At 38.4% G+C, this 25,199-nt stretch overlaps 2 protein-coding genes and 1 pseudogene across 2 annotated transcripts; 1 reads left to right on the forward strand and 2 right to left on the reverse strand.

Moving 5' to 3' along the window:
* Nucleotides 1-5,164: 5,164 nt before the first annotated feature.
* On the reverse strand, nt 5,165-10,450 carry LOC128854718 (uncharacterized). Its single transcript, XM_054089028.1, has one exon. It carries the CDS (start codon nt 10,448-10,450, stop codon nt 5,165-5,167), a length of 5,286 nt encoding a protein of 1,761 aa, XP_053945003.1.
* Nucleotides 10,451-11,269: 819 nt separating this feature from the next.
* LOC128859257 (maltase A2-like) lies at nt 11,270-13,433 on the reverse strand. Its single transcript, XM_054096117.1, has 6 exons — nt 12,896-13,433; nt 12,466-12,821; nt 12,075-12,381; nt 11,694-12,010; nt 11,510-11,638; nt 11,270-11,444 (listed from the first exon to the last, which is right to left on the reverse strand). Exons 1-6 carry the CDS (start codon nt 13,394-13,396, stop codon nt 11,372-11,374), a joined length of 1,683 nt encoding a protein of 560 aa, XP_053952092.1. The 5' UTR covers nt 13,397-13,433; the 3' UTR covers nt 11,270-11,371.
* A 7,414-nt stretch (nt 13,434-20,847) lies between these two features.
* On the forward strand, nt 20,848-22,942 carry LOC128859265 (maltase A3-like; annotated as a pseudogene).
* The last annotated feature ends 2,257 nt before the right edge of the window (nt 22,943-25,199 follow it).

The raw sequence follows: 25,199 nt of genomic DNA on the forward strand, positions 1-25,199 counted from the left end.
TTGACCCTGAGATTTATTAATGGTCATTGCAAAAGATGTCTTTACCGGAAATTGTAAGCGTTTAAATTGGAGTGGTAGATCCGATGGTATCAGAGGGATTCGGGGAATCAATACATCTTCTCCGGTACCACATCCTGTGAGTATTGTGCACTCTATTATGAAAGTTTTCAGTGATTTTACCATCAAACGCGTGCCATTGTAAAGTTTAGGTGGACTTAGGTTTCTTAATAAAATAACAGGACAACCTATTTTCAGCTCCATTTTGTGAGGAGGGAGTCCAGACGGGTTCAAAGAATTTAGAAATTCTGTAGGAAATTGAACAGCTGCTTCCAAATCGAGAACAGTATAGACCGAGTAGTATATTTTCGTCGGCGCATCAATCTTTGAAATAATCAAGTTATTTACTTTATCTACTTGTTCGTTAGTTGGTGACAGAATAGCTCTTTCCTTAAACCAAGGTATTGTCTTATAACTTATGTTATCAATGTCAGGATAGACATTGTTGACTAACTCTTGGATGTTGTCTATCAAAACACAAAGGTTTTCTAGGTTAATCCTTCCCTCACTTTGTGTTAATTCTCCATTGCCAACTTTTAGCAGGATCTCTGGAAATAGCCTGTTCTCACGTGAAGATGACGAAACCCTCATATTAGTTTTAAGATCTAATTTATTGACATGCGACCAAAGGTGGGATCTTTTTAGCGAAGCATTTATTTCGTCAGCACGTGTTCCTCGAGTCACAACTGGTAGGATTTGACGGAAATCTCCTGAGAACAGAATTGTACATCCACCCATAGGTGAATTTTTGTTGCGCAAATCACGCATTGTCCTATCCAGTGCTTCCAAAGACGTCTTGTTTGACATGGTAGCTTCGTCCCAGACTATTAATGAGCAGTCACGCATCAATTTTCCTGTATTGCTCTGTCTAGAAACACTACAGACGCTGTAATATCATCGGTGGCGATTTTCAGCGGGAGCTTGAATGTAGAGTGTGCGGTTCGGCCTCCTTCCAAAGGAGTAGCGGCAATGCCGGATGACGCAACAGCTAACGCAATTTTTCCGGTAGATCTCAATTACTAATTACTGTTGTAATATCTTGAAAAATATTGTTTTTAATTATATGCTGTAAAGAGCCATATACATAGATCTATATGAAAACAACAATGTATTTAAGGTATTTAATTGGATAAGGATTAATGTTGTACCCATTTCTTGAAATCGCTTCGAAAATAAGCTATTAGTTGTCGTAAAAAGTAAATGGCAAAAAATGTTATTGTAAGGAATTGATAGCAAACTAAACGCGCTCCGAATCAATAAAAACTATTCAAAAACTGTATTTTAATTATGTGCGATTTACTAATATAGAACCTGAAAATAGCGTTTTATTTCGCTGTAAAATTGTATGTACATATAATTACATGGAATTCAGTACATACATAGATACATATGTACATATGTCCGAAATGAAATAATGCGAGCGATTCGTAAATACATACATACATACGTCACCATACGATGTAATTCAACATTAATGAGGTGTGGTGAGATTATCGCTTAACGCCTGTTGCTTCATTCGGTTGACAGCGAACAAACACACAAACAGCTTTTTTTGGAAAAAGAGCTGCTTTTGTTTAAACAATTTTGGTTAAATAACAAATAAATCAATTATTTTTTTTTGATGTAGAACGAAAATAAATATTTCAAAGTTAAACTTCAAGAAAGTTTCATTTTAATTGGTTGATTCGTTTATGATTTATGGCCGTGAAAACAAAAAAATTATGTTTTTTTGCCACATTTTGACCGATTGCCACGCCCCCTTAATATATTTCTTCACATTATATAGATATAAACCTTCCCCTTCAATCAATCTATCTTTAAAAAAAACCGCATCAAAATCCGTTGCGTAGTTTTTAAGATTTAAGCGTATAAGGGGACATAGGGACAGAAAAAGCGACTTTGTTTTATAATATGTAGTGATGCCTTATGCCTTCATTTTTACATTCATACATACTTGCATATCATAAAATATTTGTAAATAAATATATTATTTCTTAATTCTATCGCATGTTTTTTGGAAAACTAAACTTAATATTATTCCAACAGTATGTCAGCAGTAATTCAAACTCGCACGTCAATTATAAGATCTGAATCAAATAAACATAATTATGTAAAAATACTTAGGCAGACATATTTGAAATTAATCAAACTCTTTTTGCCTAAAAAGGGCCTCATTCAGTTATGCCGCCCTGGGCCTCTGACTAGGTTAGTCCGCCACTGACTGCTCGCACGAGAAAGCGTTGCCGATATCTGTTTTCCACCCTTCTCGATTTCTATAATGCAGGCCACAAACGGTAAACAAATCGAAACAATCCGTTAAAACTTCAACTGATTAACGCATGTGTGACGCAGTTGACCAACCGATCGAAAATTGACAAAATACTTTTCCAACTTGCAATCGGTTGCGTGTGTGCGTGGGTTTCTTTTGAAATGGCGACGATGAATACTTGACTTAGTGGAGAATTATGCATGTTTTTATGACAAAATGCAAATGTTGTCATTACTCCTACTACAAAATCAGCTTTCTATGGTTGCGGCACGACTAATCGACAAATGCTGTAATGTTGCGGCTATGGTTACGGTTACGGTCCTTTTGACTACGGTACCACTAATTGGAGCTTTATGCTGCTGCACAGAATCGTCATGTGAAGAAAATTATACACATGACCCTTGGGCACAAGAGTAGGGTATAAATATGAGCTTTAAATGGTGCAAATGTAGCAGAAATCTCGAGGAGTAGCCAAATTTAGTTAATATCTGAAAACCCACGTAATAGGACGGTCACAATGAGGGTTTTATTAGAATTTATGGTAATCGTGGACGTTGGGTGCAACCACAACTTCGATATAGGCACGCACAAATAGTTTTCAGGACAACTTGGTTAAGCCTGGCTTTTCTATGCTCTTTCAAGCTTTTATTGAAAAGATAAGGGTGCATTTTAATTGGCTCAGTTAGTTTCTATTCCATTTATTGTTTATATTTAGCTTTATATATAAAAAACACCTCCCATAAACATTTTCCGCATTACAAAATTCTTCTTCTTTATTCATTTTCTCGGTCAAGGTTACGAAAAAATGTATATGAAGTGTTGAAACAAGTGAGGGATCACTAAACCACCCGTACATTCAGAAACTCGTCTATCTTTGAAGCAATCAAAAGGTGTCTTCCTTGTGGACTTGGAACTCGAGCTCATCCGCCTGTAGACGCAAATGCTTCTTCTTCCAAGTAATTGATTTGAGATTGGGTGAATTATTTATTAGTTCATTTGCATTTCCAACAAAAACACTACTCGTTGGAACAGCAGCTCCGCCATCCTCAAATCTAAGCTCAAGGGGAGGTTCTCGTAGACGTTTGCTTGATTGAGACCGAAAAGCAAGAGAAGCACCAGATGAAGTTGAACCAATTGGGTCGGAAGCCGCTGCAGTTTTTTCTCGCTGGAACAGCAGCTCCGCCATCCTCAAATCTAAGCTCAGGGGGAGGTTCTCGTAGACGTTTGCTTGATTGAGACCGAAAAGCAAGAGAAGCACCAGATGAAGTTGAACCAATTGGGTCGGAAGCCGCTGCAGTTTTTTCTCGCTGGAACAGCAGCTCCGCCATCCTCAAATCTAAGCTCAGGGGGAGGTTCTCGTAGACGTTTGCTTGATTGAGACCGAAGAGCAAGAGAAGCACCAGATGAAGTTGAACCAATTGGGTCGGAAGGGGCTGCACTTTTTTCCTCTGACGAAAGAGTTGCAGTTGAAGTTGCATGTGCTTAAAATCTTCCAGGATACTAAAATGTATTGCATTAATTAATGCATCAGTCGAGTTGAGTGTCTCTTTCTCAAAAATTGAGTCATTTTCGGAGTCTTCATTCTCATCATTGGCATCACAGTCTTCTTCACTTTCTGTATTTTCGCCATCGGTTGAAGTTTCGTTCACCATCGTTAATATGACTTCCTCAGATAGACTGCTAATTTTTCTAAGTGAAATTACTATGAAAAACAGTTAAACGTAAAACAACACGAAAAGCACGCAAGAACCACAAATTTTGAGCGCTATGACCAGCTCCGCCCTTAGGCAACTTCTCTTTCAAAGAGATTTTAATTCACTTAATTTACTTAAATGCCAGTAAATTTTTCATCTTCCAATAAATATTTTAAATTTCCTACTCATTACTAGTTTTTAGCTCTGTACGATGAAACTAGTTGTTCTTTTTTTTATAAAAATTACTTCTTCAATAAATTTACTTTTATATGTCCGAGCACTACCAAATGTGAATTTCAAATTAATTTTTTGCGAATCGAAATAACGAAAACATGTGGGCTTTAAAGACGCTCATGCTAGCATAGGTTATTTATGTCTTGGGAAGCCTCTTTGGAAAAAATTTAATTGTTGTTGTTTTTAGAAGAATTTTTGTTGACCCCGCCAAAAGGCGGTCCGCCCAAGCAGGACCTGGGTGATGACTGGCCAACCCAGTTGACTTAAGTTTTCTCCGCAAATTGAAACGAGAGTATTAGATTCAAAAACTATTCTTTATTTTATAAATGTAAATTATTTTCGAACCGAAGCAAAAAGGGCGATGAAGTAATTTATTCTTAATTTATTAATTACCGATACCGGGGGAGCTGTGATGGCCAACGGAAACGAAACTGTATCAAAAGGTGCGTAGGCTGATCCTTTTATAATGGTTTTGGGCACCGCTATCCCTTTATCGATGCTAGGTGAAGGGGAGATCATGCAAAGACGATGCGACGTGGGCTTTATGTATTTTTTCGGCATACATATGTATCGATGTGCATGTATGTTGTTGGCAATGCAGATGTACTAAATTCTGCACAACGAAATGATGAGTTAGTGATAACAACAAAGTGTAAAGCAGCGAAGAGCGAAGTGAACGATGAAATGATGAGTAAGTGATAACAACAATGTGTAAAGCAGCGAAGAGCGAAATGAACGATGAAATGAAATGTGAGCGATAGAGAAGTGAAAGGAATAGGGTGAGCCCAAATTGTGGGTGATGCGAAAATAAAGTTAGGGTGGGCCCAAATTGTGGGTGATGCGAAAATAAACCTTAAACCCTTAACATCCTCCCCCGGTTGGAGTTAGCTACTCCAAAATAATCAGCAAATTATACTGGTAATTTGCAAATCTTTGATATTGCTCGTGTTTGTAGACCATTTCTGGTTTTTACTACCACTACACGAACACGACCATCGTCGCCAGGCTTGACTTCAGTGATGCGACCTGTTGTCCACTTAAGTGGAGGTGTATTTTCCTCCTTTATTAAGACCATGTCATTCGTTTGTAAATTTTGAGATTCCCTTTTCCATTTTGTTCGCTGTTGTAAATTTTTAAGATACTCGCAGTGCCATCTTTCCCAAAAATTTTGGTGTATTTGCTGGACTATTTGGTAGCGCTTCAGTAAGTTATCATTACGGCCCAAAAAGTTCGAGTCTGGAATTGTTGTCAGAGGCCGTCCTATTAAAAAATGAGCCGGTGTTAATGGGCGCATGTCATTAGCATCTGTCGACATCGGCGTAAGTGGACGGCTGTTGATTATTGCCTCGGATTGACAACAAACAGTTTGAAGCTCATCCAACGTTAGGGTGGTGGTTCCGATAGCACGACGAAGAAAGTACTTTGCTAATTTAACTGCACTCTCCCAGAGTCCACCAAAGTGTGGAGACCTGGGAGGTATGAACTGCCACTCGATTCCATTCTCCAGGCATGTACGTTGAACCTCTTCTATATGTTCCTTGGTAACGAAAGCGGACAAAAGCTGGCGTAGTTCTCGATTGGCACCCACAAAATTGGTAGCATTGTCGGACACTATTTTGCGACTTTTCCCCCGTCGAGCGATAAATCTCTTTAAGGTACCTATAAATGCTTGTGTGGACAAATTGGGTACAACTTCTAAATGTACTGCCTTAGTTACAAAACAAATAAATACTGCAATATAAGACTTAATTGGTGAACGGCCGCGAATTCGTTGAGTTATAAGGACAGGTCCACAATAATCCACTCCTGTCACTTCGAACGGGTAAGTTTGTTGGACTCGATCGGCTGGAAGATGCCCCATAATCTGCTCAGCAATAATTGGGTTACTGCGGTAGCATAATACGCAATCGTGAATTACCCTTCTTATAACATGGCGTGCGTTTGTTATCCAGAACTTGTCTCTTAAAATGTTTTGAAGCGTTTGGACTCCGGCGTGCAAGTGATGATGATGAAAATGTCGAATTAATGTATTTACAAATGCGTGTGATGATGGAAGTAGAATTGGATGTTTACTGTTAAAAGGCAATAATGAATTTTTAAGTCGCCCTCCAACTCTGAGTAGGTTCTTATGCAAGAATGGCGACAATGAAATTAGCTTTGAGTTGCGATGTTGTTCTCCAATCTCAATGGCGTGGATGTCTTCTGAAAATGAAATATATTGAATATGTCTGCATATCAATTCTAATGCTTCATCCATTTCAGGTGCCGATATGTTGATGCAATCATTAACTGATGACTGCTTTCGACATCCACGAATAAATCGACTTACATAAGCAAAAATTCTCAGCAATTTCATGTAGCTATTAACATACTTATGTTTACTAATGAAGTCAGAAGTTGGAATAGCAATTAATGCAGTTCTTTGAAGCCGCTGTTCTGGTAATTCGTTTTGTGATACATGCACTGCTGAAGGCCAATAATCACAGCTCTGTTGGATAAATTCTGGTCCGTGCCACCAAAGTGTATTTCGTAAAAGTTCGCTGGCCCATGCTCCACGTGATACAATATCAGCGGGATTCTGGTCTGTTGGTACGTGATTCCAGGAGAAGGTTTTCGTTAATTGCTGTATTTTTGCTACCCTGTTGGCCACGAAAACGTTCCATCTCGACTGTTCACCTGCTATCCAAGCAAGCGCAATTGTGCTATCTGACCAGCAGTATACATTTGCGCTAGGAAGATTGAGTATGTTGTTAACTGCTGACATCAGTTCTGCGGCCATTAGGGCTGCACAAAGTTCTAGCCTAGGTAATGTAATCTCTTTCGTTGGTGCCACTCGAGATTTAGCACAGAGTAGTGACGAATGCTCACCATATGCATCACTCCATGCTGCATACACACATGCTCCATATGCCTTAGTGCTTGCATCTGCAAATGCGTGAAGTTTAGTATCGATATCAATATTAGCATACCTGGGTATTTTTAATGTTTGTAAAAGCGGTAATTGTTTATTGAATAGCTCCCAATGAACCTTGATCCCGGGTGGGACCTCATCATCCCATGGCGACTTCAGCTTCCACAGTTGTTGCATCAAAATTTTGCATGTTACAATCAAAGGATTGAGGAGACCTATCGGATCAAAAAAACTTGCCAATTTTGATAGAATTGAACGCTTTGTAGTTTTAACGCTATTATCCGCTACCAAATGAAATAGAAAGCAATCCTCAACTGGTGACCATTTTAACCCTAGCGTTTTTACAAACTCAGTGTCATGGAAACGAATTGTCTCTTCTTTGTCTTCTGGTAAAATATCGGCAACAATTTCGGATGCGTTCGAAGCAAATTTTCGTAAAGGAAATCCCGCGCAATTCAGTAAGTTTATGGTTTGATTCTTGATTTCGATGACCTCGCCGATACTAGCTGCGCCACTTATTAAATTGTCTACATAGAAGTCGCTTAGTGTTACCTTTGATCCGATTGGGTAAGTTTTCGCTTCATCAATTGCCAGCTGTTGTAGACATTTTACAGCAAGGTACGGTGCGCAACTAGTACCATAAGTAACTGTTTGTAGCTGATATGTGGTAAGTGGTTGTTGAGAGTTAGGGCGCCAGAAAATGCATTGCCATTGGGTATCTCGTTCGTCGACCCAGATTTGCCTATACATTTTGGCAATGTCAGCCATAATGACATATTTGTGTCTTCTGAATCGGGTCAAAATTGTGAATATCGTATCTTGTAGCTGGGGACCAACTCTCAACATATCGTTTAGGCAATATCCATTTGAGGTTTTGCAGGAGGCGTCAAAGACTACCCGCAGCTTAGTAGTCGAGCTATCAAGTTTTGTGACCCCGTGGTGGGGAATATAGTTTAGGCGATTTCTTGGTGAATATTCTAAATTAACTGGAATCATATGCTTCATATTGATATATTCTTCCATGAATTCATTGTAATCTCTGCGAAGATTTGAGTTTTGATTCAGTTTGGATTCTAACGAAAACATTCTTTTGCCTGCGGTTTCTTCTGAAGCACCCAGGTGATGAGGTTCTTCACGAAATGGAAGGCGAACAATGAACTTATTGGTAACGGGACACCTGTGAGTAGTAGAGCTGAAATAGGATTCACATTCGAGCTCATCCGATGATAGAGTCGACGATGACGATGCTGGAATGTCTTCGATTGCCCAAAACCTTTCCAGGAGCTTATCTAAAATGGACTCTGATGTGACTGATGTGAATGCTTTGTATGGAGGTGATGGATCAGCTGCTGATGTTACGTGCGCAGGAATGGCACCTGCAACCACCCAACCAAATTTGGTATTTTGTATTACTGGACCGTTGAGACGTATTTGGCCCTTACTAAGTATCTCAAAAAATAATCCTGCTCCAATGAGTATGTCAATCTGTCCTGGTATGTTGAATGTCGGATCAGCGATGGAAATGGTATCTGGAATCGAAATGGTTGACTGATCGATGCGACGACTAGGTTGACATGACGTAATGGATGGTATGATTAGTGCATCAATGGTAGCACTATACTCTTCGGTTAGAGATTTAATCGCTATGCAACATAAATGTTGCGCCTTTGCTCTCCTTTGACCTATTCCACTGACGTCGATATCTACGCCCTTTCGAGTTACTCTTAAATGTTGTGCCAATTTCTCCGTGATGAAATGCAGTTGAGATCCGGAATCTAGCAGAGCGCGAGCTCGGATGCTCACTCCCCGAGAATTAAAAACATGAATAATTGCTGTTCCAAGAATAACTTCTGATTGATCGAGACTCACCTTAAGAGCAGATGATGAGAGCAAACCTGCTCTTGGTGATATGTTGGTACTGGCTGAATCATTTCGATGTAATAGTGTATGATGTTTTACATTGCAGTGTTTACAGCGATGGACTGAAGGACAATCATTCGATTTATGACCTGATCCAAGGCAATTCAAGCACAAGTTCAGTCTTTTCACACAGTTATATCTTGCAAGTGGATCCATTGCACGGAACGTGTCGCATTTGAAGGCATTATGATGGGGAACCGCATTGCAAAGTTCACACTTTGTTTGTTTGGTAGTCACCATAGCCCATTTTTCGTCACGTTTGTTGTGCCTATGAGTTGTTAGCTGAGTTCTTGGTATGAGTGTTTTAGGCTGCCCGGCTTCCAAAATATCTGCAATTTGACAACGACGTTCTAAGAATTTTGCTAAGTCCTCCCAAGTGGGCAGATGAAAACTCATGGCAGTTGATCGCTGATCAAACAAGTGGGTAACCTCTTCCTCCCACTTGGCTTTCGTGTCTGTATTGAGCTTTGAGGATACCAGATGCAAGAGTATGCCATCTGATACTTGCTGATTTGAAGCTAGTGATTGTACAGCTCGTAAGTTGGTATTGACGACGTCTATGAACGCCCTCATCGATGATGCATTCGGCCTTGTTTCTCCCTGTACTTCGAAAATATGTTGAATATGAGCTTGGAAAATTAGCCGCTTGTTTCCATATCTAGACCGTAACAGATCCAACGCCTTGATATAATTTTCATCGGTCACCTCAAACGATTGTATGAGGCTAGCTGCTGAGTCGACGAGACATGATCGGAGGTACTGAAACTTCTCGATGTTTGCTAATTGGTTGTTGTTGTGAACGAGCGCTAAAAACATGTTGTAAAAATCCATCCAATTTCGATGATGACCATTGAATTTCGTGAGTTGAAGTTTCGGAAGGTTGACTCGATGTGACGGAGATGCAATCGCTGTGCTGTTGAATATAGTTTCTCGGCGTGCGGGGTTAAGCACATTTAAGCGCTGCACTATTATTGCCTTCGCTGCACAAAAGGATTCATCGAATGTATCCCGATGTGGTTGATTGAGTTCTTCATCGTTCATTAGCTCCAATTCTGATTGTAGATGGTGAAATGATTCGTACTGACGTTCCAGTACCGATAATTTTGCCTCGAGCTCGTGCACGGAAATACTGCTAAGATGCGGAAGTATGCGTTCGATGTTGATTCTATCCAGAATTTGTTGACGCTGTTTGACCTTGATGCGGTACTCATTTTGCATTTTCAAATGAGCAGACGCATCATTAGCCTGAGACCACACGGATTGGGAAGTTCGTGGTGTTCCCGCCTCATGATGCACCGAATCGCTTTCTCTAAAGGGGGTTGTTGATGGTGGTGACGTATCCGCAGGTATATTGTGAGGCTCCATTTCCAATACTTGTATGTGATGATTAAAACTTAAGTCAATTGGTTGACAACGATGGCGATGGCCAGCTCCTCAAATCCGGCTCGAAGGACCAATTTATGGGTGATGACTGGCCAACCCAGTTGACTTAAGTTTTCTCCGCAAATTGAAACGAGAGTATTAGATTCAAAAACTATTCTTTATTTTATAAATGTAAATTATTTTCGAACCGAAGCAAAAAGGGCGATGAAGTAATTTATTCTTAATTTATTAATTACCGATACCGGGGGAGCTGTGATGACCAACGGAAACGAAACTGTATCAAAAGGTGCGTAGGCTGATCCTTTTATAATGGTTTTGGGCACCGCTATCCCTTTATCGATGCTAGGTGAAGGGGAGATCATGCAAAGACGATGCGACGTGGGCTTTATGTATTTTTTCGGCATACATATGTATCGATGTGCATGTATGTTGTTGGCAATGCAGATGTACTAAATTCTGCACAACGAAATGATGAGTTAGTGATAACAACAAAGTGTAAAGCAGCGAAGAGCGAAGTGAACGATGAAATGATGAGTAAGTGATAACAACAATGTGTAAAGCAGCGAAGAGCGAAATGAACGATGAAATGAAATGTGAGCGATAGAGAAGTGAAAGGAATAGGGTGAGCCCAAATTGTGGGTGATGCGAAAATAAAGTTAGGGTGGGCCCAAATTGTGGGTGATGCGAAAATAAACCTTAAACCCTTAACAGGACCTGTGAAAGCTTTCAAAATAAAATAGTTCTAAACAAAAACTTCCAGCTTTTACATATTCTTAACACATTGAAAAATGATTTTATTGAACAAAAAATAATTTAAATTATTCTAATAAATGCTGGTTATACTATACTAAAATCACATACGAAAATTCATTTTAACAGTCAACTGAAACTTCCGATTCACATTCATGCAACCCACCGCAGCATTACCGCTTCATATGGCATCAAATAAATTCGTTGACTTAAATCGACCTTGTCGCTGAAATGTAAAAACAATACAACATTTTAAAACTTTTCAAAAATCCCAACGCTCGCAACACTTACCCATATTTGTGAGGTGAATAGGAAGTGAGTAGCACGTACTCCATAGTCTTATTCGCCAAGCCATCTAAATATTCTATCTGGCTACCGAAGTTAGCTAGTAAACGGTACTCCTCACGACCAACAGCAGTTCTGAAAACGTTATTTCAATCAGTTGTGAAATTTAAACATCTGCACTTCAACTAACCTCACAACTTGAAAGACCTGCTCCTTCAATGCTCCATACGAAAATCCACCATCTTCTTTGAACGCCTTGAATGCTTCCGTTTGTTTCAAACTGGTCATTCGCTTGTATATGTTCAAGGTGCTACGTGCCACGCCTCGCTGAGTCTGTACATTGAGATATGAGTAGTTAGGATTGACAGGTAGCCAAGTGGAGTTTCCAGTGCTAAAGCCAGCATTCTTTGAAGTGTCCCACTGCATTGGAGTACGCTCTGGGTCCCGGAAGTCACAAACTCTTTTTGTGCAGTCGATGTCTCCATCAGTCATGCCGATCTCATCTCCCTAAATTAGAAATAAAAATGGCCCCTCGTGACAAGGATTTCCTTAAGTGATAGTTAGCACTTACGTAATAAGTAACAGATGTGCCGGGCAATGCATGCACTATCATCGTCATCAGATCTGTCCTAGTTGCTCCAATGCGTGTGGCTGGACGACTGTTGTCATGATTTCCTACTACCCAGTTAGCCATTTTATGTTTCGTCCATATGGTATCCATCCATTCTTTGGCGAATTTTTCAACATCCTCTGCAGTGGTACTTCCTCTTAATCGAACAAAGTTAAAATTCATTGGCAGTTGAGTACCAAAATAAGTGCCATTGTTGATACAATCGCTCAAAACATTAATGGGGGAATAAGCCTCGGCAATTTGTGGCCTATTTAGAAATATATTGTAGTTGATTAATTTACTTTACAAAACTTTTACTACATTGATTATCTTCTCATTAGATGTGCCTCACCTGGTGTCACCGCCATGTACTCGCTGATATTCATCTAAAACTTTGCGCCATTGATATAATATTTCGAGAGTTTCTGGTTGATCCTTTGTATAAATTCGGTCAGGTCTATTTCCAATAATAATAGGCTCATCTGGATATGTACCATTTTCAAACCGTTTCTCTATGAAATATGGTACTGCATCAATGCGAAAACCATCCACTCCACGATCAAGCCAAAATTCCAAAACCTCGATCAAATGTGCTCGTACCATTGGGTTGGTGTAATTAAAATCAGGTTGTTTGGCTAAAAACTGGTGTAAATAGTACTGTTGGCGTTCTTCATTCCAGGTCCACATAGAACCACCAAAAATAGATATCTGTAAGAAGAAAATAAAGAATGATGAGTTTGTAGAAATTAAACTAACAATTAATAGCTACTCTGATTACTCACCCAATTACTTGGCGGCGTACGCTCGCCCGTTTCTGGATCGATTTTACCATCATCCCATACATAGAAATCATCGTAACCATCTTCGCGACGTATTGACTTCTGGAACCACTCGCACTCATCGCTCGAGTGATTGGGCACAAAATCCAGTAGAATTTTTAAACCCAATTTATGCGCCTTTGCTACCATAGCATCAAAATCCTCCATTGACCCAAAGAGTGGGTCAATGTTCGTGAAATTAGCTACATCATAGCCCATATCTGCCATCGGTGACTCGAAGATTGGTGAAAGCCAGGTAGCTGTCACACCTATTTCCTTGAGAAATTGCAAACGAGAGGTAATGCCATTCAAGTCACCTATACCATCACCGTCACTGTCCATAAACGATCGAGGATAGATCTGATAGAGTGTGGCGGACTCCCACCAGTCGACGGTGGTGTTCGCAGAAGCGCTAAAAGCACAGAAAAGCACAATTGTAAGTAAGTGTAATATGTCGCACGCCATCTCGGTAAGTACTGACGGACAGCTATTGACCAAACTAATATTTATACTTCCAAAAATACCAAGATAAGAACATTTATTGTTCGAATAGGCCAGCTAAAGATCATGCAGCTGAATATCTGAGATCTACAAAGACTCGTGACGGCCAAGCACAACAACATTCCCCCTCGGAGTGCTAGTGTCTGAAGTGATTATAATCTCCAATAAGTAAATTAGTCATGGATTTTTGTGTAAAAGCAAACCTACTTCAGGTATTTTTCCTTAGAAAAATTCACTAAAATATACATTTGTATGAACGTAGATAGAAATATATTGGGTGAAGTAGAAAGTTCTGAATGTAGATCTCTTTATGGAGCCATGTCACACGTTTTATACTTTCGATCGGGTGATACTAGGCGGCAATTTCAAGTTGACGTTGAGCCTCAAAAAAGTTCTTCGACATTTTTGTGTGGTAAAGAATGTTGTATGCCTCAATCGTTACAAAATAAAGTTAAGAAGGGAGAAAATTCTATCCATTCTTTAATGCGACTATGGTGAAAAGGCGGAGCAGACAGAAAATCTAAAATTTATTGAGAAAACTAATGACTTCGAAAGAATTTGGAGTTGGTGTGCGTCCTCCTTCTATTTATGGTGTGCGTATTGATGATTTTCCACAGATGGTTCCATGGTTTTTTATGAAGAGCTTCTTCATGGCAGAAATGCACGCCGAATATTTGCCATTGCTTGCACAGGAGCGACCGCTATTAGAAAGAACTGCCGAATGGTTGTCAAACACCAACTTATTCGGCTACAGCAGCCGCTAAAAAACACGAAAACTATGTACATTTTGCAAAATTGTGAATATTTTCGGTTATACATTTCGCTGATGTAAGGGAAAGCATCGAAGAAGAATTTATATCAAGCAACTTGGGCGCATCTTTTAGAACCCACTCCGTGTGCGCGAAATTTCGCGGCTGCAGAACCCCAATTGCGCCTAAGTGTCATAGAAAATTTCACCACAAGAACCGACCACTGTAAGCACGCGCGCGGGGGGCATTTTGCAAATATCATAAATCCTATTTTTCGGAAGGGATCAGGAAACTACAACAGCATTGCACAAAGTGTGTAAGCCTAAAAGAAAAAGAAAATGGTTTACCCCAAACAATTAACTAGTTTTTAGTTTTGCACGGACTTTTTAAACGAACCTCGTACAAGTATTCATATCAACAAGGTAAGGCGGCTGTCGTAGACGATTTAGTTTGCGAGGCTGACCTTATCTGCGAAGCATCTAGACATTTATTTCCCCCGTAATGTTTGGACATATGCTTTGTAACGATCTTTAAGTGATAAGTGCGCATACGTACATACATACATACATATCTACAGATATGATAAGCAACGTGTCTTACATGTCCATCAACACAAGGGGTTGCTACTGAATTTACAGCTCTCACAAAAACAAATTGTTTTTTCAATATTTTTGAATGTAAACAAATAGCAAAAGGCTACTGAACTGCAGGGGCGTACCCAGAATTTTTTTCCGGGGGAAGCGGCGCGGAATTTGTATAAGGTCCTCTCAATGCTCTAAAAAGAGAAATTAATAATAAACAACAATACAATTTTTTTAATGAAAACAAATAAAATCCCTATCATAATGGAACAAATAGAAAAGTTTTCTAGTTTCTGAGATGCCGAAACTTTTTCAGGAGTAATAAAAATAAGCAGACTTTTGAGCGTTCCCAAATGAACTGAAAATGTTTTTTATTGCAAAGTCTACCAGCCTCGCAATCCCTAAATCAGTCACTTGGAACTTGCTTATTGTTATACTAAAATGTAAGTGGCTATAAAACTACGCGTCTGCCATAGCCGAATGTGGTGGAGCGCGACTACCATGCTGGTGTGTGCCGGAAGTACCCAGGTTCAAACCCTCGGGCATTAAACATGAAATGATAGAAAAAGTTGTATTCCTAATAGCGGTTGCCCCACAGCGGACAAGGACAAGCCACTGAATGTATTTCTGCCATGAAAAAGCTCGACACAAAAAACCATTCGTGGTTCGGAGCTGGCTTGAAACTGCGCCATTTTTTGCCACAGCCTCTATACCAGCTCGTTATACGGATTATTCCCTCACGACTATATACAGTATGTGCGACTGAGAAACCTTATCAGGTTATTTACGTTCTACCAACCGGCTCTTCGCGGTTTTCGAAAAGTGTTTTACCAAGGGTTAACAACCTCGCCTTTCATAGGGTAGGCCATTCACAGAGCAAGTGGAAGATAGTTTACGTTTTCTCTGGTAGACTACAACTATGACAAAATATATTGCAAGGGATAAAATGGATATCCCTCTCCTATAGATCAGAAGCCAGTTATCACTGCCGTGAGTCTTCAGTTTCATACTTATCAATGTTGCCATTTGCAAGAATATTACACTAGTCTACAAGGACAAGTATCCGAAATAATTTAAACTAATATCTGCTTCTCTGTCCATGCAAAATTCGGATTGATAACTAAAATTAATTTATTAGTTTGAGTTTTTACGATAATCGTATCTTTCGTGTTTAATGGAACTAGGCCGACAAAATTTAACCAACATTCAGACCCAGAAACCAGACTATAGATTTCCGAAGGTTTATGATGCGCTGAATCCAAATCTGGCCTCAGAATTGCTCTATTAGTTTGAGTTTTCGAGATATCCTAACCTAAAAGTGCAAAAAACACAATTTTTGCCCATATTTGAGGTTATGTAGCCTTGCAGATGTTTTCTTTCACCAAAATTAAAGGATGGCATCTTTAAATACAATCCTTCTTTTTTCAAATGGCGTTTTGTTTGCTCAAATATCATTTTTTTTCGCAGAGATATCGCATTTTGAAATTTTCATGTTTCGAAATTTTCCTACACCTGAAAATCGATTAAGATAACATAGACATGATATAGTCGCTTACTAATTTTCTTGGGTTTGAGGGCCTGAAATATATGGATTAATAGTATGTAAATTTGGAGTTTGTGGGAAAGCCTGCTTGCGGTTATGTGGGTTAGCCTGCTCGCGGTATGATAGGGGTGGTTTCTAGGGGTTAGGGCTGTGTGTGACTCGGTACCCAAAGGTTAGATAGTGTAGGGATGTGGTGAGTCAGCACACTTATGGTGTGAGACAAAATTTTAAGAAAAATAAGACTCAATTCAAGAAAATTAGTAATCGAATATATCATGTCTATGTTATCTTAATCGATTTTCAGGTGTAGGAAAATTTCGAAACATGAAAATTTCAAAATGCGATATCTCTGCGAAAAAACATGATATTTGAGCAAACAAAACGCCATTTGAAAAAAGAAGGATTGTATTTAAAGATGCCATCCTTTAATTTTGGTGAAAGAAAACATCTGCAAGGCTACATAACCTCAAATATGGGCAAAAATTGTGTTTTTTGCACTTTTAGGTTAGGATATCTCGAAAACTCAAACTAATAGAGCAATTCTGAGGCCAGATTTGGATTCAGCGCATCATAAACCTTCGGAAATCTATAGTCTGGTTTCTGGGCCTGAGTGTTGGTTAAATTTTGTCGGCCTGTGTTATTGATGATAGATTCCTATCTTGCCAGTTCGTCTGCTTTTTTGTTCTCTTCAAAGTTCCGATGTCCTGTGTTTTCGCTCAAGATGGTAACCATAACAAGTTGGACTATTCCTGCTTTGTTCCCCTAGTTTAGACGTTGTTATAGCCGAATCGAGTGCTCGGATTGTAGCTTGGCTATCTGAGAGAATGGCGATATTGTCGTTAAGAGAGAGGTCTGCGATTAGTAGCCTACAAGCTTCCCCATTGCCAATACTTCTGCCTGAAGGCATTCAGCAGCTGTAATACTGCGCTTCATATGTTGGTTCACTTGAATAGAGGCGCTTAGTTAGTTCACATTTGTTAAGAATTAAAAAGATATAGCAAAAAATATGCTTACCTACAGGCTATCAATGCATCCCAACAATCTTGGCAGAGATATTTTTCAGCACAACAACTCTATTCCACGACTCACAAGAGGTAGGCCTTACAAAGAAACCGGTTCCAGTCGCTGCAACGTTAAGGTCGTTAACATCGGCATTTCCCCGCCGAACAGTTAAAACGTTTACTGTGTTAAACGCTGTTCGGCGAGGTTATTTTCGTCTTAATTTTAAAATTTAATTTTACAGGACATGTCAGCCGGGAAAAGGTAATGATAATTCCGTGTCATCATACATATGTATATTGTATCATATTAATACATACATGAATATTCCGTGTTATTATATATTGTATCATACATATATGTACATTCTACATCTAAATATTAATAAAAGATGGTAATAACTAGACATTAACACGCTTTTCTTCTTTTTCTATAAAAAATATCGTCGGAGCGACCGTGGAGAACCAAATTTTAAACCTCGCGTTGCCCTCCGATGATAACAGAACCTTTTAAGCCACTAGACAAAAAAATAGAAAAAAAGATTAAAAAAAATGTTCACACGTTATGTGGTGCGTAGGTAATAGGTTTGTGTCGACATCACCTCAAGATGGTCGTTTTTTTAGATTAAGATATTATTAAAATTGCTTATTGTTTAAGAGAAAAAACACAGATTTCAATAAATTTGAAGTTGGTTAGTTGGTTGGTTAAAGTGGTGACTCTTCCAGAATCCAACTAGCGCTTCCGCACCATTTTGTTGCCACATCCTCGTTACCACCTTGTTTCACGGTTATTTACAGCATGACTATATCCAGTCTGTACAGTTTAAGAACCTTATTCGGTTGTTGGCATCTAAGCCAGACAGTTGTTCGAGACTCTCGAACAGCGGTTGGTCCAGGGTTAACATTCTGTCCTTCCATAGGGCAGGGCATTCACAGAGGAAATGGAAGATTGCTGCATTTTAGCTGCTTGAAATTTGGACTAAAAATAGAAAAATTATTTACAGAATTTGTCAAATTTAAAAAAGTAACAAATTTTATAATTTCGGTGGAAAATCCATTATTCTTTTTATTTATTTATTTAATTCAATTAATTGTCTAAAAAACAGTAGTTCTTACAGACTATGAAAACAGATTAATGCTAAATTAATTAATCAAAATAAAATTAAACTTATAATTAACTAGCTTCAATTGTAATGAGTAAAAGAAAAAGATAAGAATTCTTATAACTTACAGAGGAGGATTATTTATTTTAGTAAGTCAAGAAATGCAAAGTTTCTTAAAGACTACATAGAACTAAGAGTATTTATATAGAAGTAATTAATAAAATTAAAGCTTAGGAAACTAAATTAACAAAATATACTAGGTAATTATTTAGAATTCTTACAAAGGAAGAAATTTTTTAATTGGGTATTAAATACAATGTACCATCGCGCGACTAATCGTGTCACATTTGGCTATGCGTCTACTGCAGGGCTAATGATTAAATGATTACTACGTGTATATACGCACTTCAGGAAACTTATTAATAGCCTTATCAGTTTTTATTTTCTTGATGATTTGCCATAATTTATTCACCAAAAATAGTCGCGAGCTTTTAACGAGCCACTGAAAGCACCAAATTCACTTCACTTAAATTATTTTTCTATTTGTTTTACTTTTGAACTTCTTATTATTTTTAAAGGGATATACATTTTATTTTCAAACCATTTGAGCACTCATTTAATTTTGTAAAAGCAGTAATGGGAGATTTTTAATGCATGTAGAATAAAGCTTTCTATTGGCCCCCAAATGGGTGTTTCAACTTTTTTCAGGGGTCACTGCGTCTCACTTGAAACTTGGGAGTTGAATTTAGGACCTATTTGAAGCACCAGTGGAGCCTTCAGATGTCATGAATTTCACTGTAAAAAGCGTGTTTCCGAAATATATTCAAATATTTGTCTTTTTTAAATTGCAGAATAATGGCAAATTTAATTTATTTCAAAAACTTAACTATTCGAACTTTTAACTATTACCGTTCACGCTTCACTGCAAGAAAACTACACTCAATCGCGTTCCTTGTCTTCGCGTCAGCAATTCAAGGTGAAATGACGACAAATGGAAGCTAAGCTATAAAGGCTATAAAAGTCAATACTCGACGTGTTTATGATAATTATCATTAACGAGATAGCCACATTTGATTGGTCTCAAAAGAAAAATGTAAAAAATTATAAAGTCATAAACGACTTGCAAAACACGCTACAATACCTACAACAGATGTTATCACTACCATAACTTGTCATCAGTGCGATTCGACCTTTGATTATTTGGAGTAGTTTTGAGAGGTGGTATATCCATTTTCAGAAGTCTGGTATGGAGGTTGAAATATTTTATTGCAGTAAAATTTGAGTTCAACATTAGAATCATAAGATAAGTAAATATTTTGTAGACTTTGCCGAAAAGTAACAGTTTCTGTTTTGTACTACATGCAAGATATCGCTTTATACATTCCCTACACAAAGGAAAGCTGGCCCATATAACATATTCACCATGAGTGGTGAACATCAAATCAAAATATGTGGGACTGCATGGAGAACGTTACACAACTTTTTCATTCAATTTTTCTGTAAATCAAAAAATTTAATTTTATTTGTACTCAACAAATTCAATAAAGGTTAAACATCTCATATTAATGTAGTACGCAAACATCCACGATTCTATAGTTATTTAAACATTCACCTTACAGCAAAAAGTATTTATTATAAAATATTTGCAACTTAAGAATATGAAAACTAAACGGAAAATTTATTCAATCGAACAATTCGTCTGCTGACTGTAGCTCACCAACTCCCTGTTATAACTCTGATTAACCAAACAGTCATATTGCCTAGCTGATTGGCTAATTCTGGTATCTCTCTCGCTCACTGCCATTTTGTGTCTTTACCTGTAGAGAGCATTCCGAGTAGATCGAGTCTCGAATATCCCAGCATAACAATCTCTTGGCATAAAATTCACACAAATATCCGACCTTAAGGTGCTTCACTGAAACTACGCATTTTCTTCTGGCTGGATTAATTTCCTACTACAAATGGGATTAATATCAAAAAGTTCTCCACCTAGAATTCTGGCTGACTTCAGCTAGGGACTTACCTCCCACTGACTGGACGACTTAGTATTGTCAGCCCCCGTGATTTGCCTTGTATTGCGGTTCGGCTCCACATACCTTCCGCCGCTCGCAAATTTTTAGGGATTTTACAATTATCATATAAGTGTTTTACCCCTCATTGCGGCCAATCGAGGTTGGTCTAATAAACGTAGGAAATCCAGTGCAATTTGCCTAAAATGACTATTTGCAAATGAACTTCAATAATTTCTTAACACTTGACTAATCGCTGTCATTAATTCTAATCACTAAATAGGTCAATAAATTAAAGGGGTTTTCTCGTATTTTTATACGACCTCCTATCGATCGCCGATTATACTCGTATTAAGTCGATCCATAGTATAAAATCACCATTGTATCGCAGCGTGTGGCAGAGTTAAGTCAAGAAAAGTATTCAACGAAATCATGTGGAAGTTTCTTAAGTTTTTACCCATCTTCACGCTGTTCATTGCAGCCGTAAGTGAATCAGCAGCAAAGTCATGGTGGGAAAGCGCATCCTTCTATCAAATATATCCACGCTCCTTCAAGGACAGCGATGGAGATGGCGTTGGTGATTTGAATGGTAAATATATGTACGAAATAACTACAAGTTGCAATAGGTGCTAAAGAATTCTTTAATTGTAGGCATTACTGAACAGCTATCCTATTTAAAAGAGATTGGCATCACCGCGACTTGGCTATCGCCCATCTTCACCTCGCCCATGGCTGATTTTGGCTATGATGTGGCGAATTTTACTGAAATCGATCCAATATTCGGTACACTAGAAGATTTCGAGCAACTTCTAGCAAAGGCTAAGAAGTTGGGAGTGAAAATTATTTTAGACTTTGTGCCCAACCACTCGAGTGATGAATGCGAGTGGTTTATCAAGTCTGCGAAGAGCGATCCAGAATATAAAGACTTTTACATTTGGCATCCAGGCAAAACTTCCGAAAATGGTACACGACTACCACCAACGAACTGGATAAGTGTCTTCCGCGGCTCAATGTGGACATGGAACGATGAACGCCAGGCCTACTACTTACATTAGTTCCACGCCAAACAACCGGATCTCAACTACGACAATCCAAAAGTGCGCGAAGCTATGAAGGTTTGTAGAGATCGTGGATTAAAATATGCGCCTAATATTAATTCCAATGAATCGAACAGGATATGCTGCGTTACTGGGTACGCAAAGGTGTTGCTGGTTTTCGCGTTGACTCTGTACCACATATCTACGAAGTAGCGGCCGATGCTGAGGGAAATTGGCCTGACGAACCAAGTAACCCATCGGTGGCTGACCCAGCAGACTACGATTACCTTCAACATATCTACATAAGAGACCAGCCGGAAACACTTGATGTGGTGTATGAATTCCGCCAGGCATTGAAGGAATTGGATGAGGAGCTTGGTGGAGACGAACATATTCTCATGACAGAAGCCTATTCACCACTTGACGTGCTGATGCAGTATTATGGAAATGGCTCCAATGACGGTGCACAAATACCTTTCAATTTCGTGTTACTCAGCAATGTGAACAAAAATGCCAACGCTTACGACTACGAGCAGCAGATACACAACTGGTTGGACAATATGCCCGCTGGGAGCGTAGCAAATTGGGTGGTATGTAACACAAATAAGAAATCAGTTTTCTTCTACCTACACGTTTTAATTCATAATCTTACTTAGTTGGGAAATCATGACGAGAGTCGAATTGGTACACGCCTAGGCGTCGATCGTATGCACCTGATCAATATTTTACTAAAGACTTTGCCCGGAGTTTGTGTCACTTATCAAGGTGAAGAGATTAGCATGACGGATATTTCGATTTCTTGGGAGGAAACGGTTGATCCGCGAGCTTGCCAATCGAATATTGAAGAATTTGAAAGCTTCAGTCGAGACCCAGCGCGTACACCCTTCCAATGGAATGATGGACACAAGGCCGGTTTTACTGATAGCAATACCACCTGGTTGCCATTAGCCGAGGATTATAAATTGGTGAATGTGAAGCGTCAGCGTGGCATTGCCAATAGTCATCTGAATGTCTACAAGCAATTGCAGAACTTGCGCGCTACGAAGACAATGAGCGATGGAGAGGCCGAAGTAAAGGCGATTAGCGAAAATGTAATAGGCATTAAGCGGTAAGTATTTTATTGCCCATTGAGTAATCATGGGTATCAAACATTTGCCTATTCTTACATATTTAAATCATATTTTAGCTTCCTATCCGGTGAGCGCACATATGTTGTTCACCTGAATCTGAACGACGATTTGGAATCGATCAATTTGAATGCCGCTTTTGGCGATCTTACAGTCGAATTAGAATATATACTAGTCACAGACAAAAGTGTTAGACGCAAGGGGTAAGGCGCTATTATTATACAATACATTTATATTATGGGCTTCTTACTAATCGAATACAACTTTTTAGCGACAAGATTTACGCCGACTCAATTGTGATGCTGCCTAAGGAAGCTGTTGTATTGAGCACAATCGTCTAAGACTGAAACCTCGTAAGGAGTAATTATTAGTTTTAATTATAATACTGATTTATGAGGTAGCTACTTTTACTTAGCTTTAGAAGCTCTTTATAATTAATTTCTAAGAAATAATATAGTTTGTGAAATCAAAAAAGTCGTAAAAAAAAAAAAATTAATATTAAATTTCTTTCAAAAGAGGTGTAAATATCTGTATCTCTCATAAAAAGCGCACATTCCTCTTTCTACAGATATATAAAATCTTAAATTATTAAAATAATTGATTTATGTATGTAAAACCAAGTTTAGAGTTTGAGCAAACCATTACAAGAGCATAGATGGGATCTCGATTAGAGGGGCGACAGAGGGCAAAAATGTAATCAATTTTATATTTTTGATTTTTTAGTGAATATGATTCAGGACTTTTTTATTTGAACATTGAAAACTGTTTCGATCTCGCAATCTTTGACTGCCAGTCATTGTCATACATACGCTTGAACAATATTGAAAAATACTTAGTACTCTTTTTTCTGTTGGGTGCCTTTAGAGCTCGATGGATACTGTATTCATGATCAGGTAATGAGGTGAGATATGTAAGTATCCGCATTTGGAAAAGTCCAAGTGGAGAAAGACTTGAAGTCGATTTTTGAAGTCAAAGGACAGTATCTACATTTCTAGACAGATAAGAGAATATATCGTTGTAGCATCTAGGTTAGGTTGAGCTTTATAGAGGGCTCATTTGGATGCTAAATAAAATGCGTCCCTTGTGAAACCATTGCGGAAAAACTGGGGAAAAAAAGAGAAAATAGAGTAGGGTGGTGGCATGGACGTTGGGGTTTTGAAAATCCTAACCAACTAAGATTTAAATCTTTTTTTAGTATTTTTTCAATCTCTTAACTTAGAATTACTGTCACCTGAATTACTTGCATAGTAGTAAATAATTTTAAATATATTTGACAGTGTTTCGTGCTAGTCTTAAGTAAGTTGACCCCTGTAAAATGAGATGGGGGCTGCTGGCAAGACCTACGTACAGTTATAAAACTATCATCATACCAAAAAAGTGCAGAGTTGTAAGCAAAAATGTTCAAAAATCTCGCTTTTCGTTGAAAACAGCGAATTAAGATTAAACACAAAAAAATATTATTGAAAAAGGATAATCGTGGGCCATACGAGAACAACTCTGGTATGGAATAAAGCTTCTAAGGATTTAAATTTTTGATGAAAACACAAACGTCAATTTGACGCATTAATTGATTATTTCACATTTCCTATCAATAAAAAAATGCCGAATTCGTATACTTTCGAAACTCTAGAGAAATTGTTTCATGCCTTTATCTTAAGGCCCAAGTCCAAGCAACACTCGAAAAACAGAAGGTGTAAATCACTATTGGAAAGGCAAAAATCTACCTACATATTTATATTTCGCACGAGTGTGTGATCAAATTTAAGATAAGCGAAAATTTAATCAAATTGTTATGAACTCCTGGTGGTAAATACTCACCTTATTGATTAGATTTTTTTTGCAGCTCTGAAGTACAAACTTAAGTTTGCTAATCAGATAAAATGCCACACAGGGTAAATATTTGCTTCACTTTATCGATAATACGCCTAAAAATAAATTTTATTAATTGTTTTTGTTTTTAATGTCAAACAATAATTTCTTTTGTAGAGATTAGAGAAATTAGAATCTGCCGAGCCTTGGGTATCAAAAACACCTACTTGAAAAATGGGTTTTCTTACGAGTATTATCGACGCTGATAACAGTAATAAAATTTATTATTCTTGACCCAGGCACATAGAGATGACAATACTATTCAAATACATATACATAAGTATAGTATAGAATAGCCGAGGGCACAATTATGGATTGTTACACGAATCGGAGTTCCGGATACTGGAAGTGGTTTAAAAGGTTGGCAAAGTATTGCAGCATCCTCTGTTTTTGGAAGCTAATGACTACCTGATATCTGGAATCTTCTTTGGAAGGAGCTGTCAATAGCTTCCTCCTTGGAAATCTCAATGAGAGCTTTGGCTCCCCGGCTGAAAGTAGTATTGGAGCGGGATGGCAGTGGGACAGTTACTGCTTTACTGCTTTATGTGTGATGAGTAGCCAATTTTAGCCGCTATTGCAGCTGCGCTTGAGATCAAGAATACGTTAAGAGTGCACGTTAGAAAGTGAGTGCGGCGAAAACGAAAAGTTTGCGGGGGCGATGATATTTTTTGAAAAAGAGGCGCGAAAAGTAATATTTTCGGTTAGAAAATGGGAGCTATAAGCAATTGCACTTTACGCTCCTCTGAAGCAT

Source organism: Anastrepha ludens, chromosome 2 (genome assembly GCF_028408465.1).
Source record: "Anastrepha ludens isolate Willacy chromosome 2, idAnaLude1.1, whole genome shotgun sequence".
NCBI classification, from domain to species: domain Eukaryota; kingdom Metazoa; phylum Arthropoda; class Insecta; order Diptera; family Tephritidae; genus Anastrepha; species Anastrepha ludens.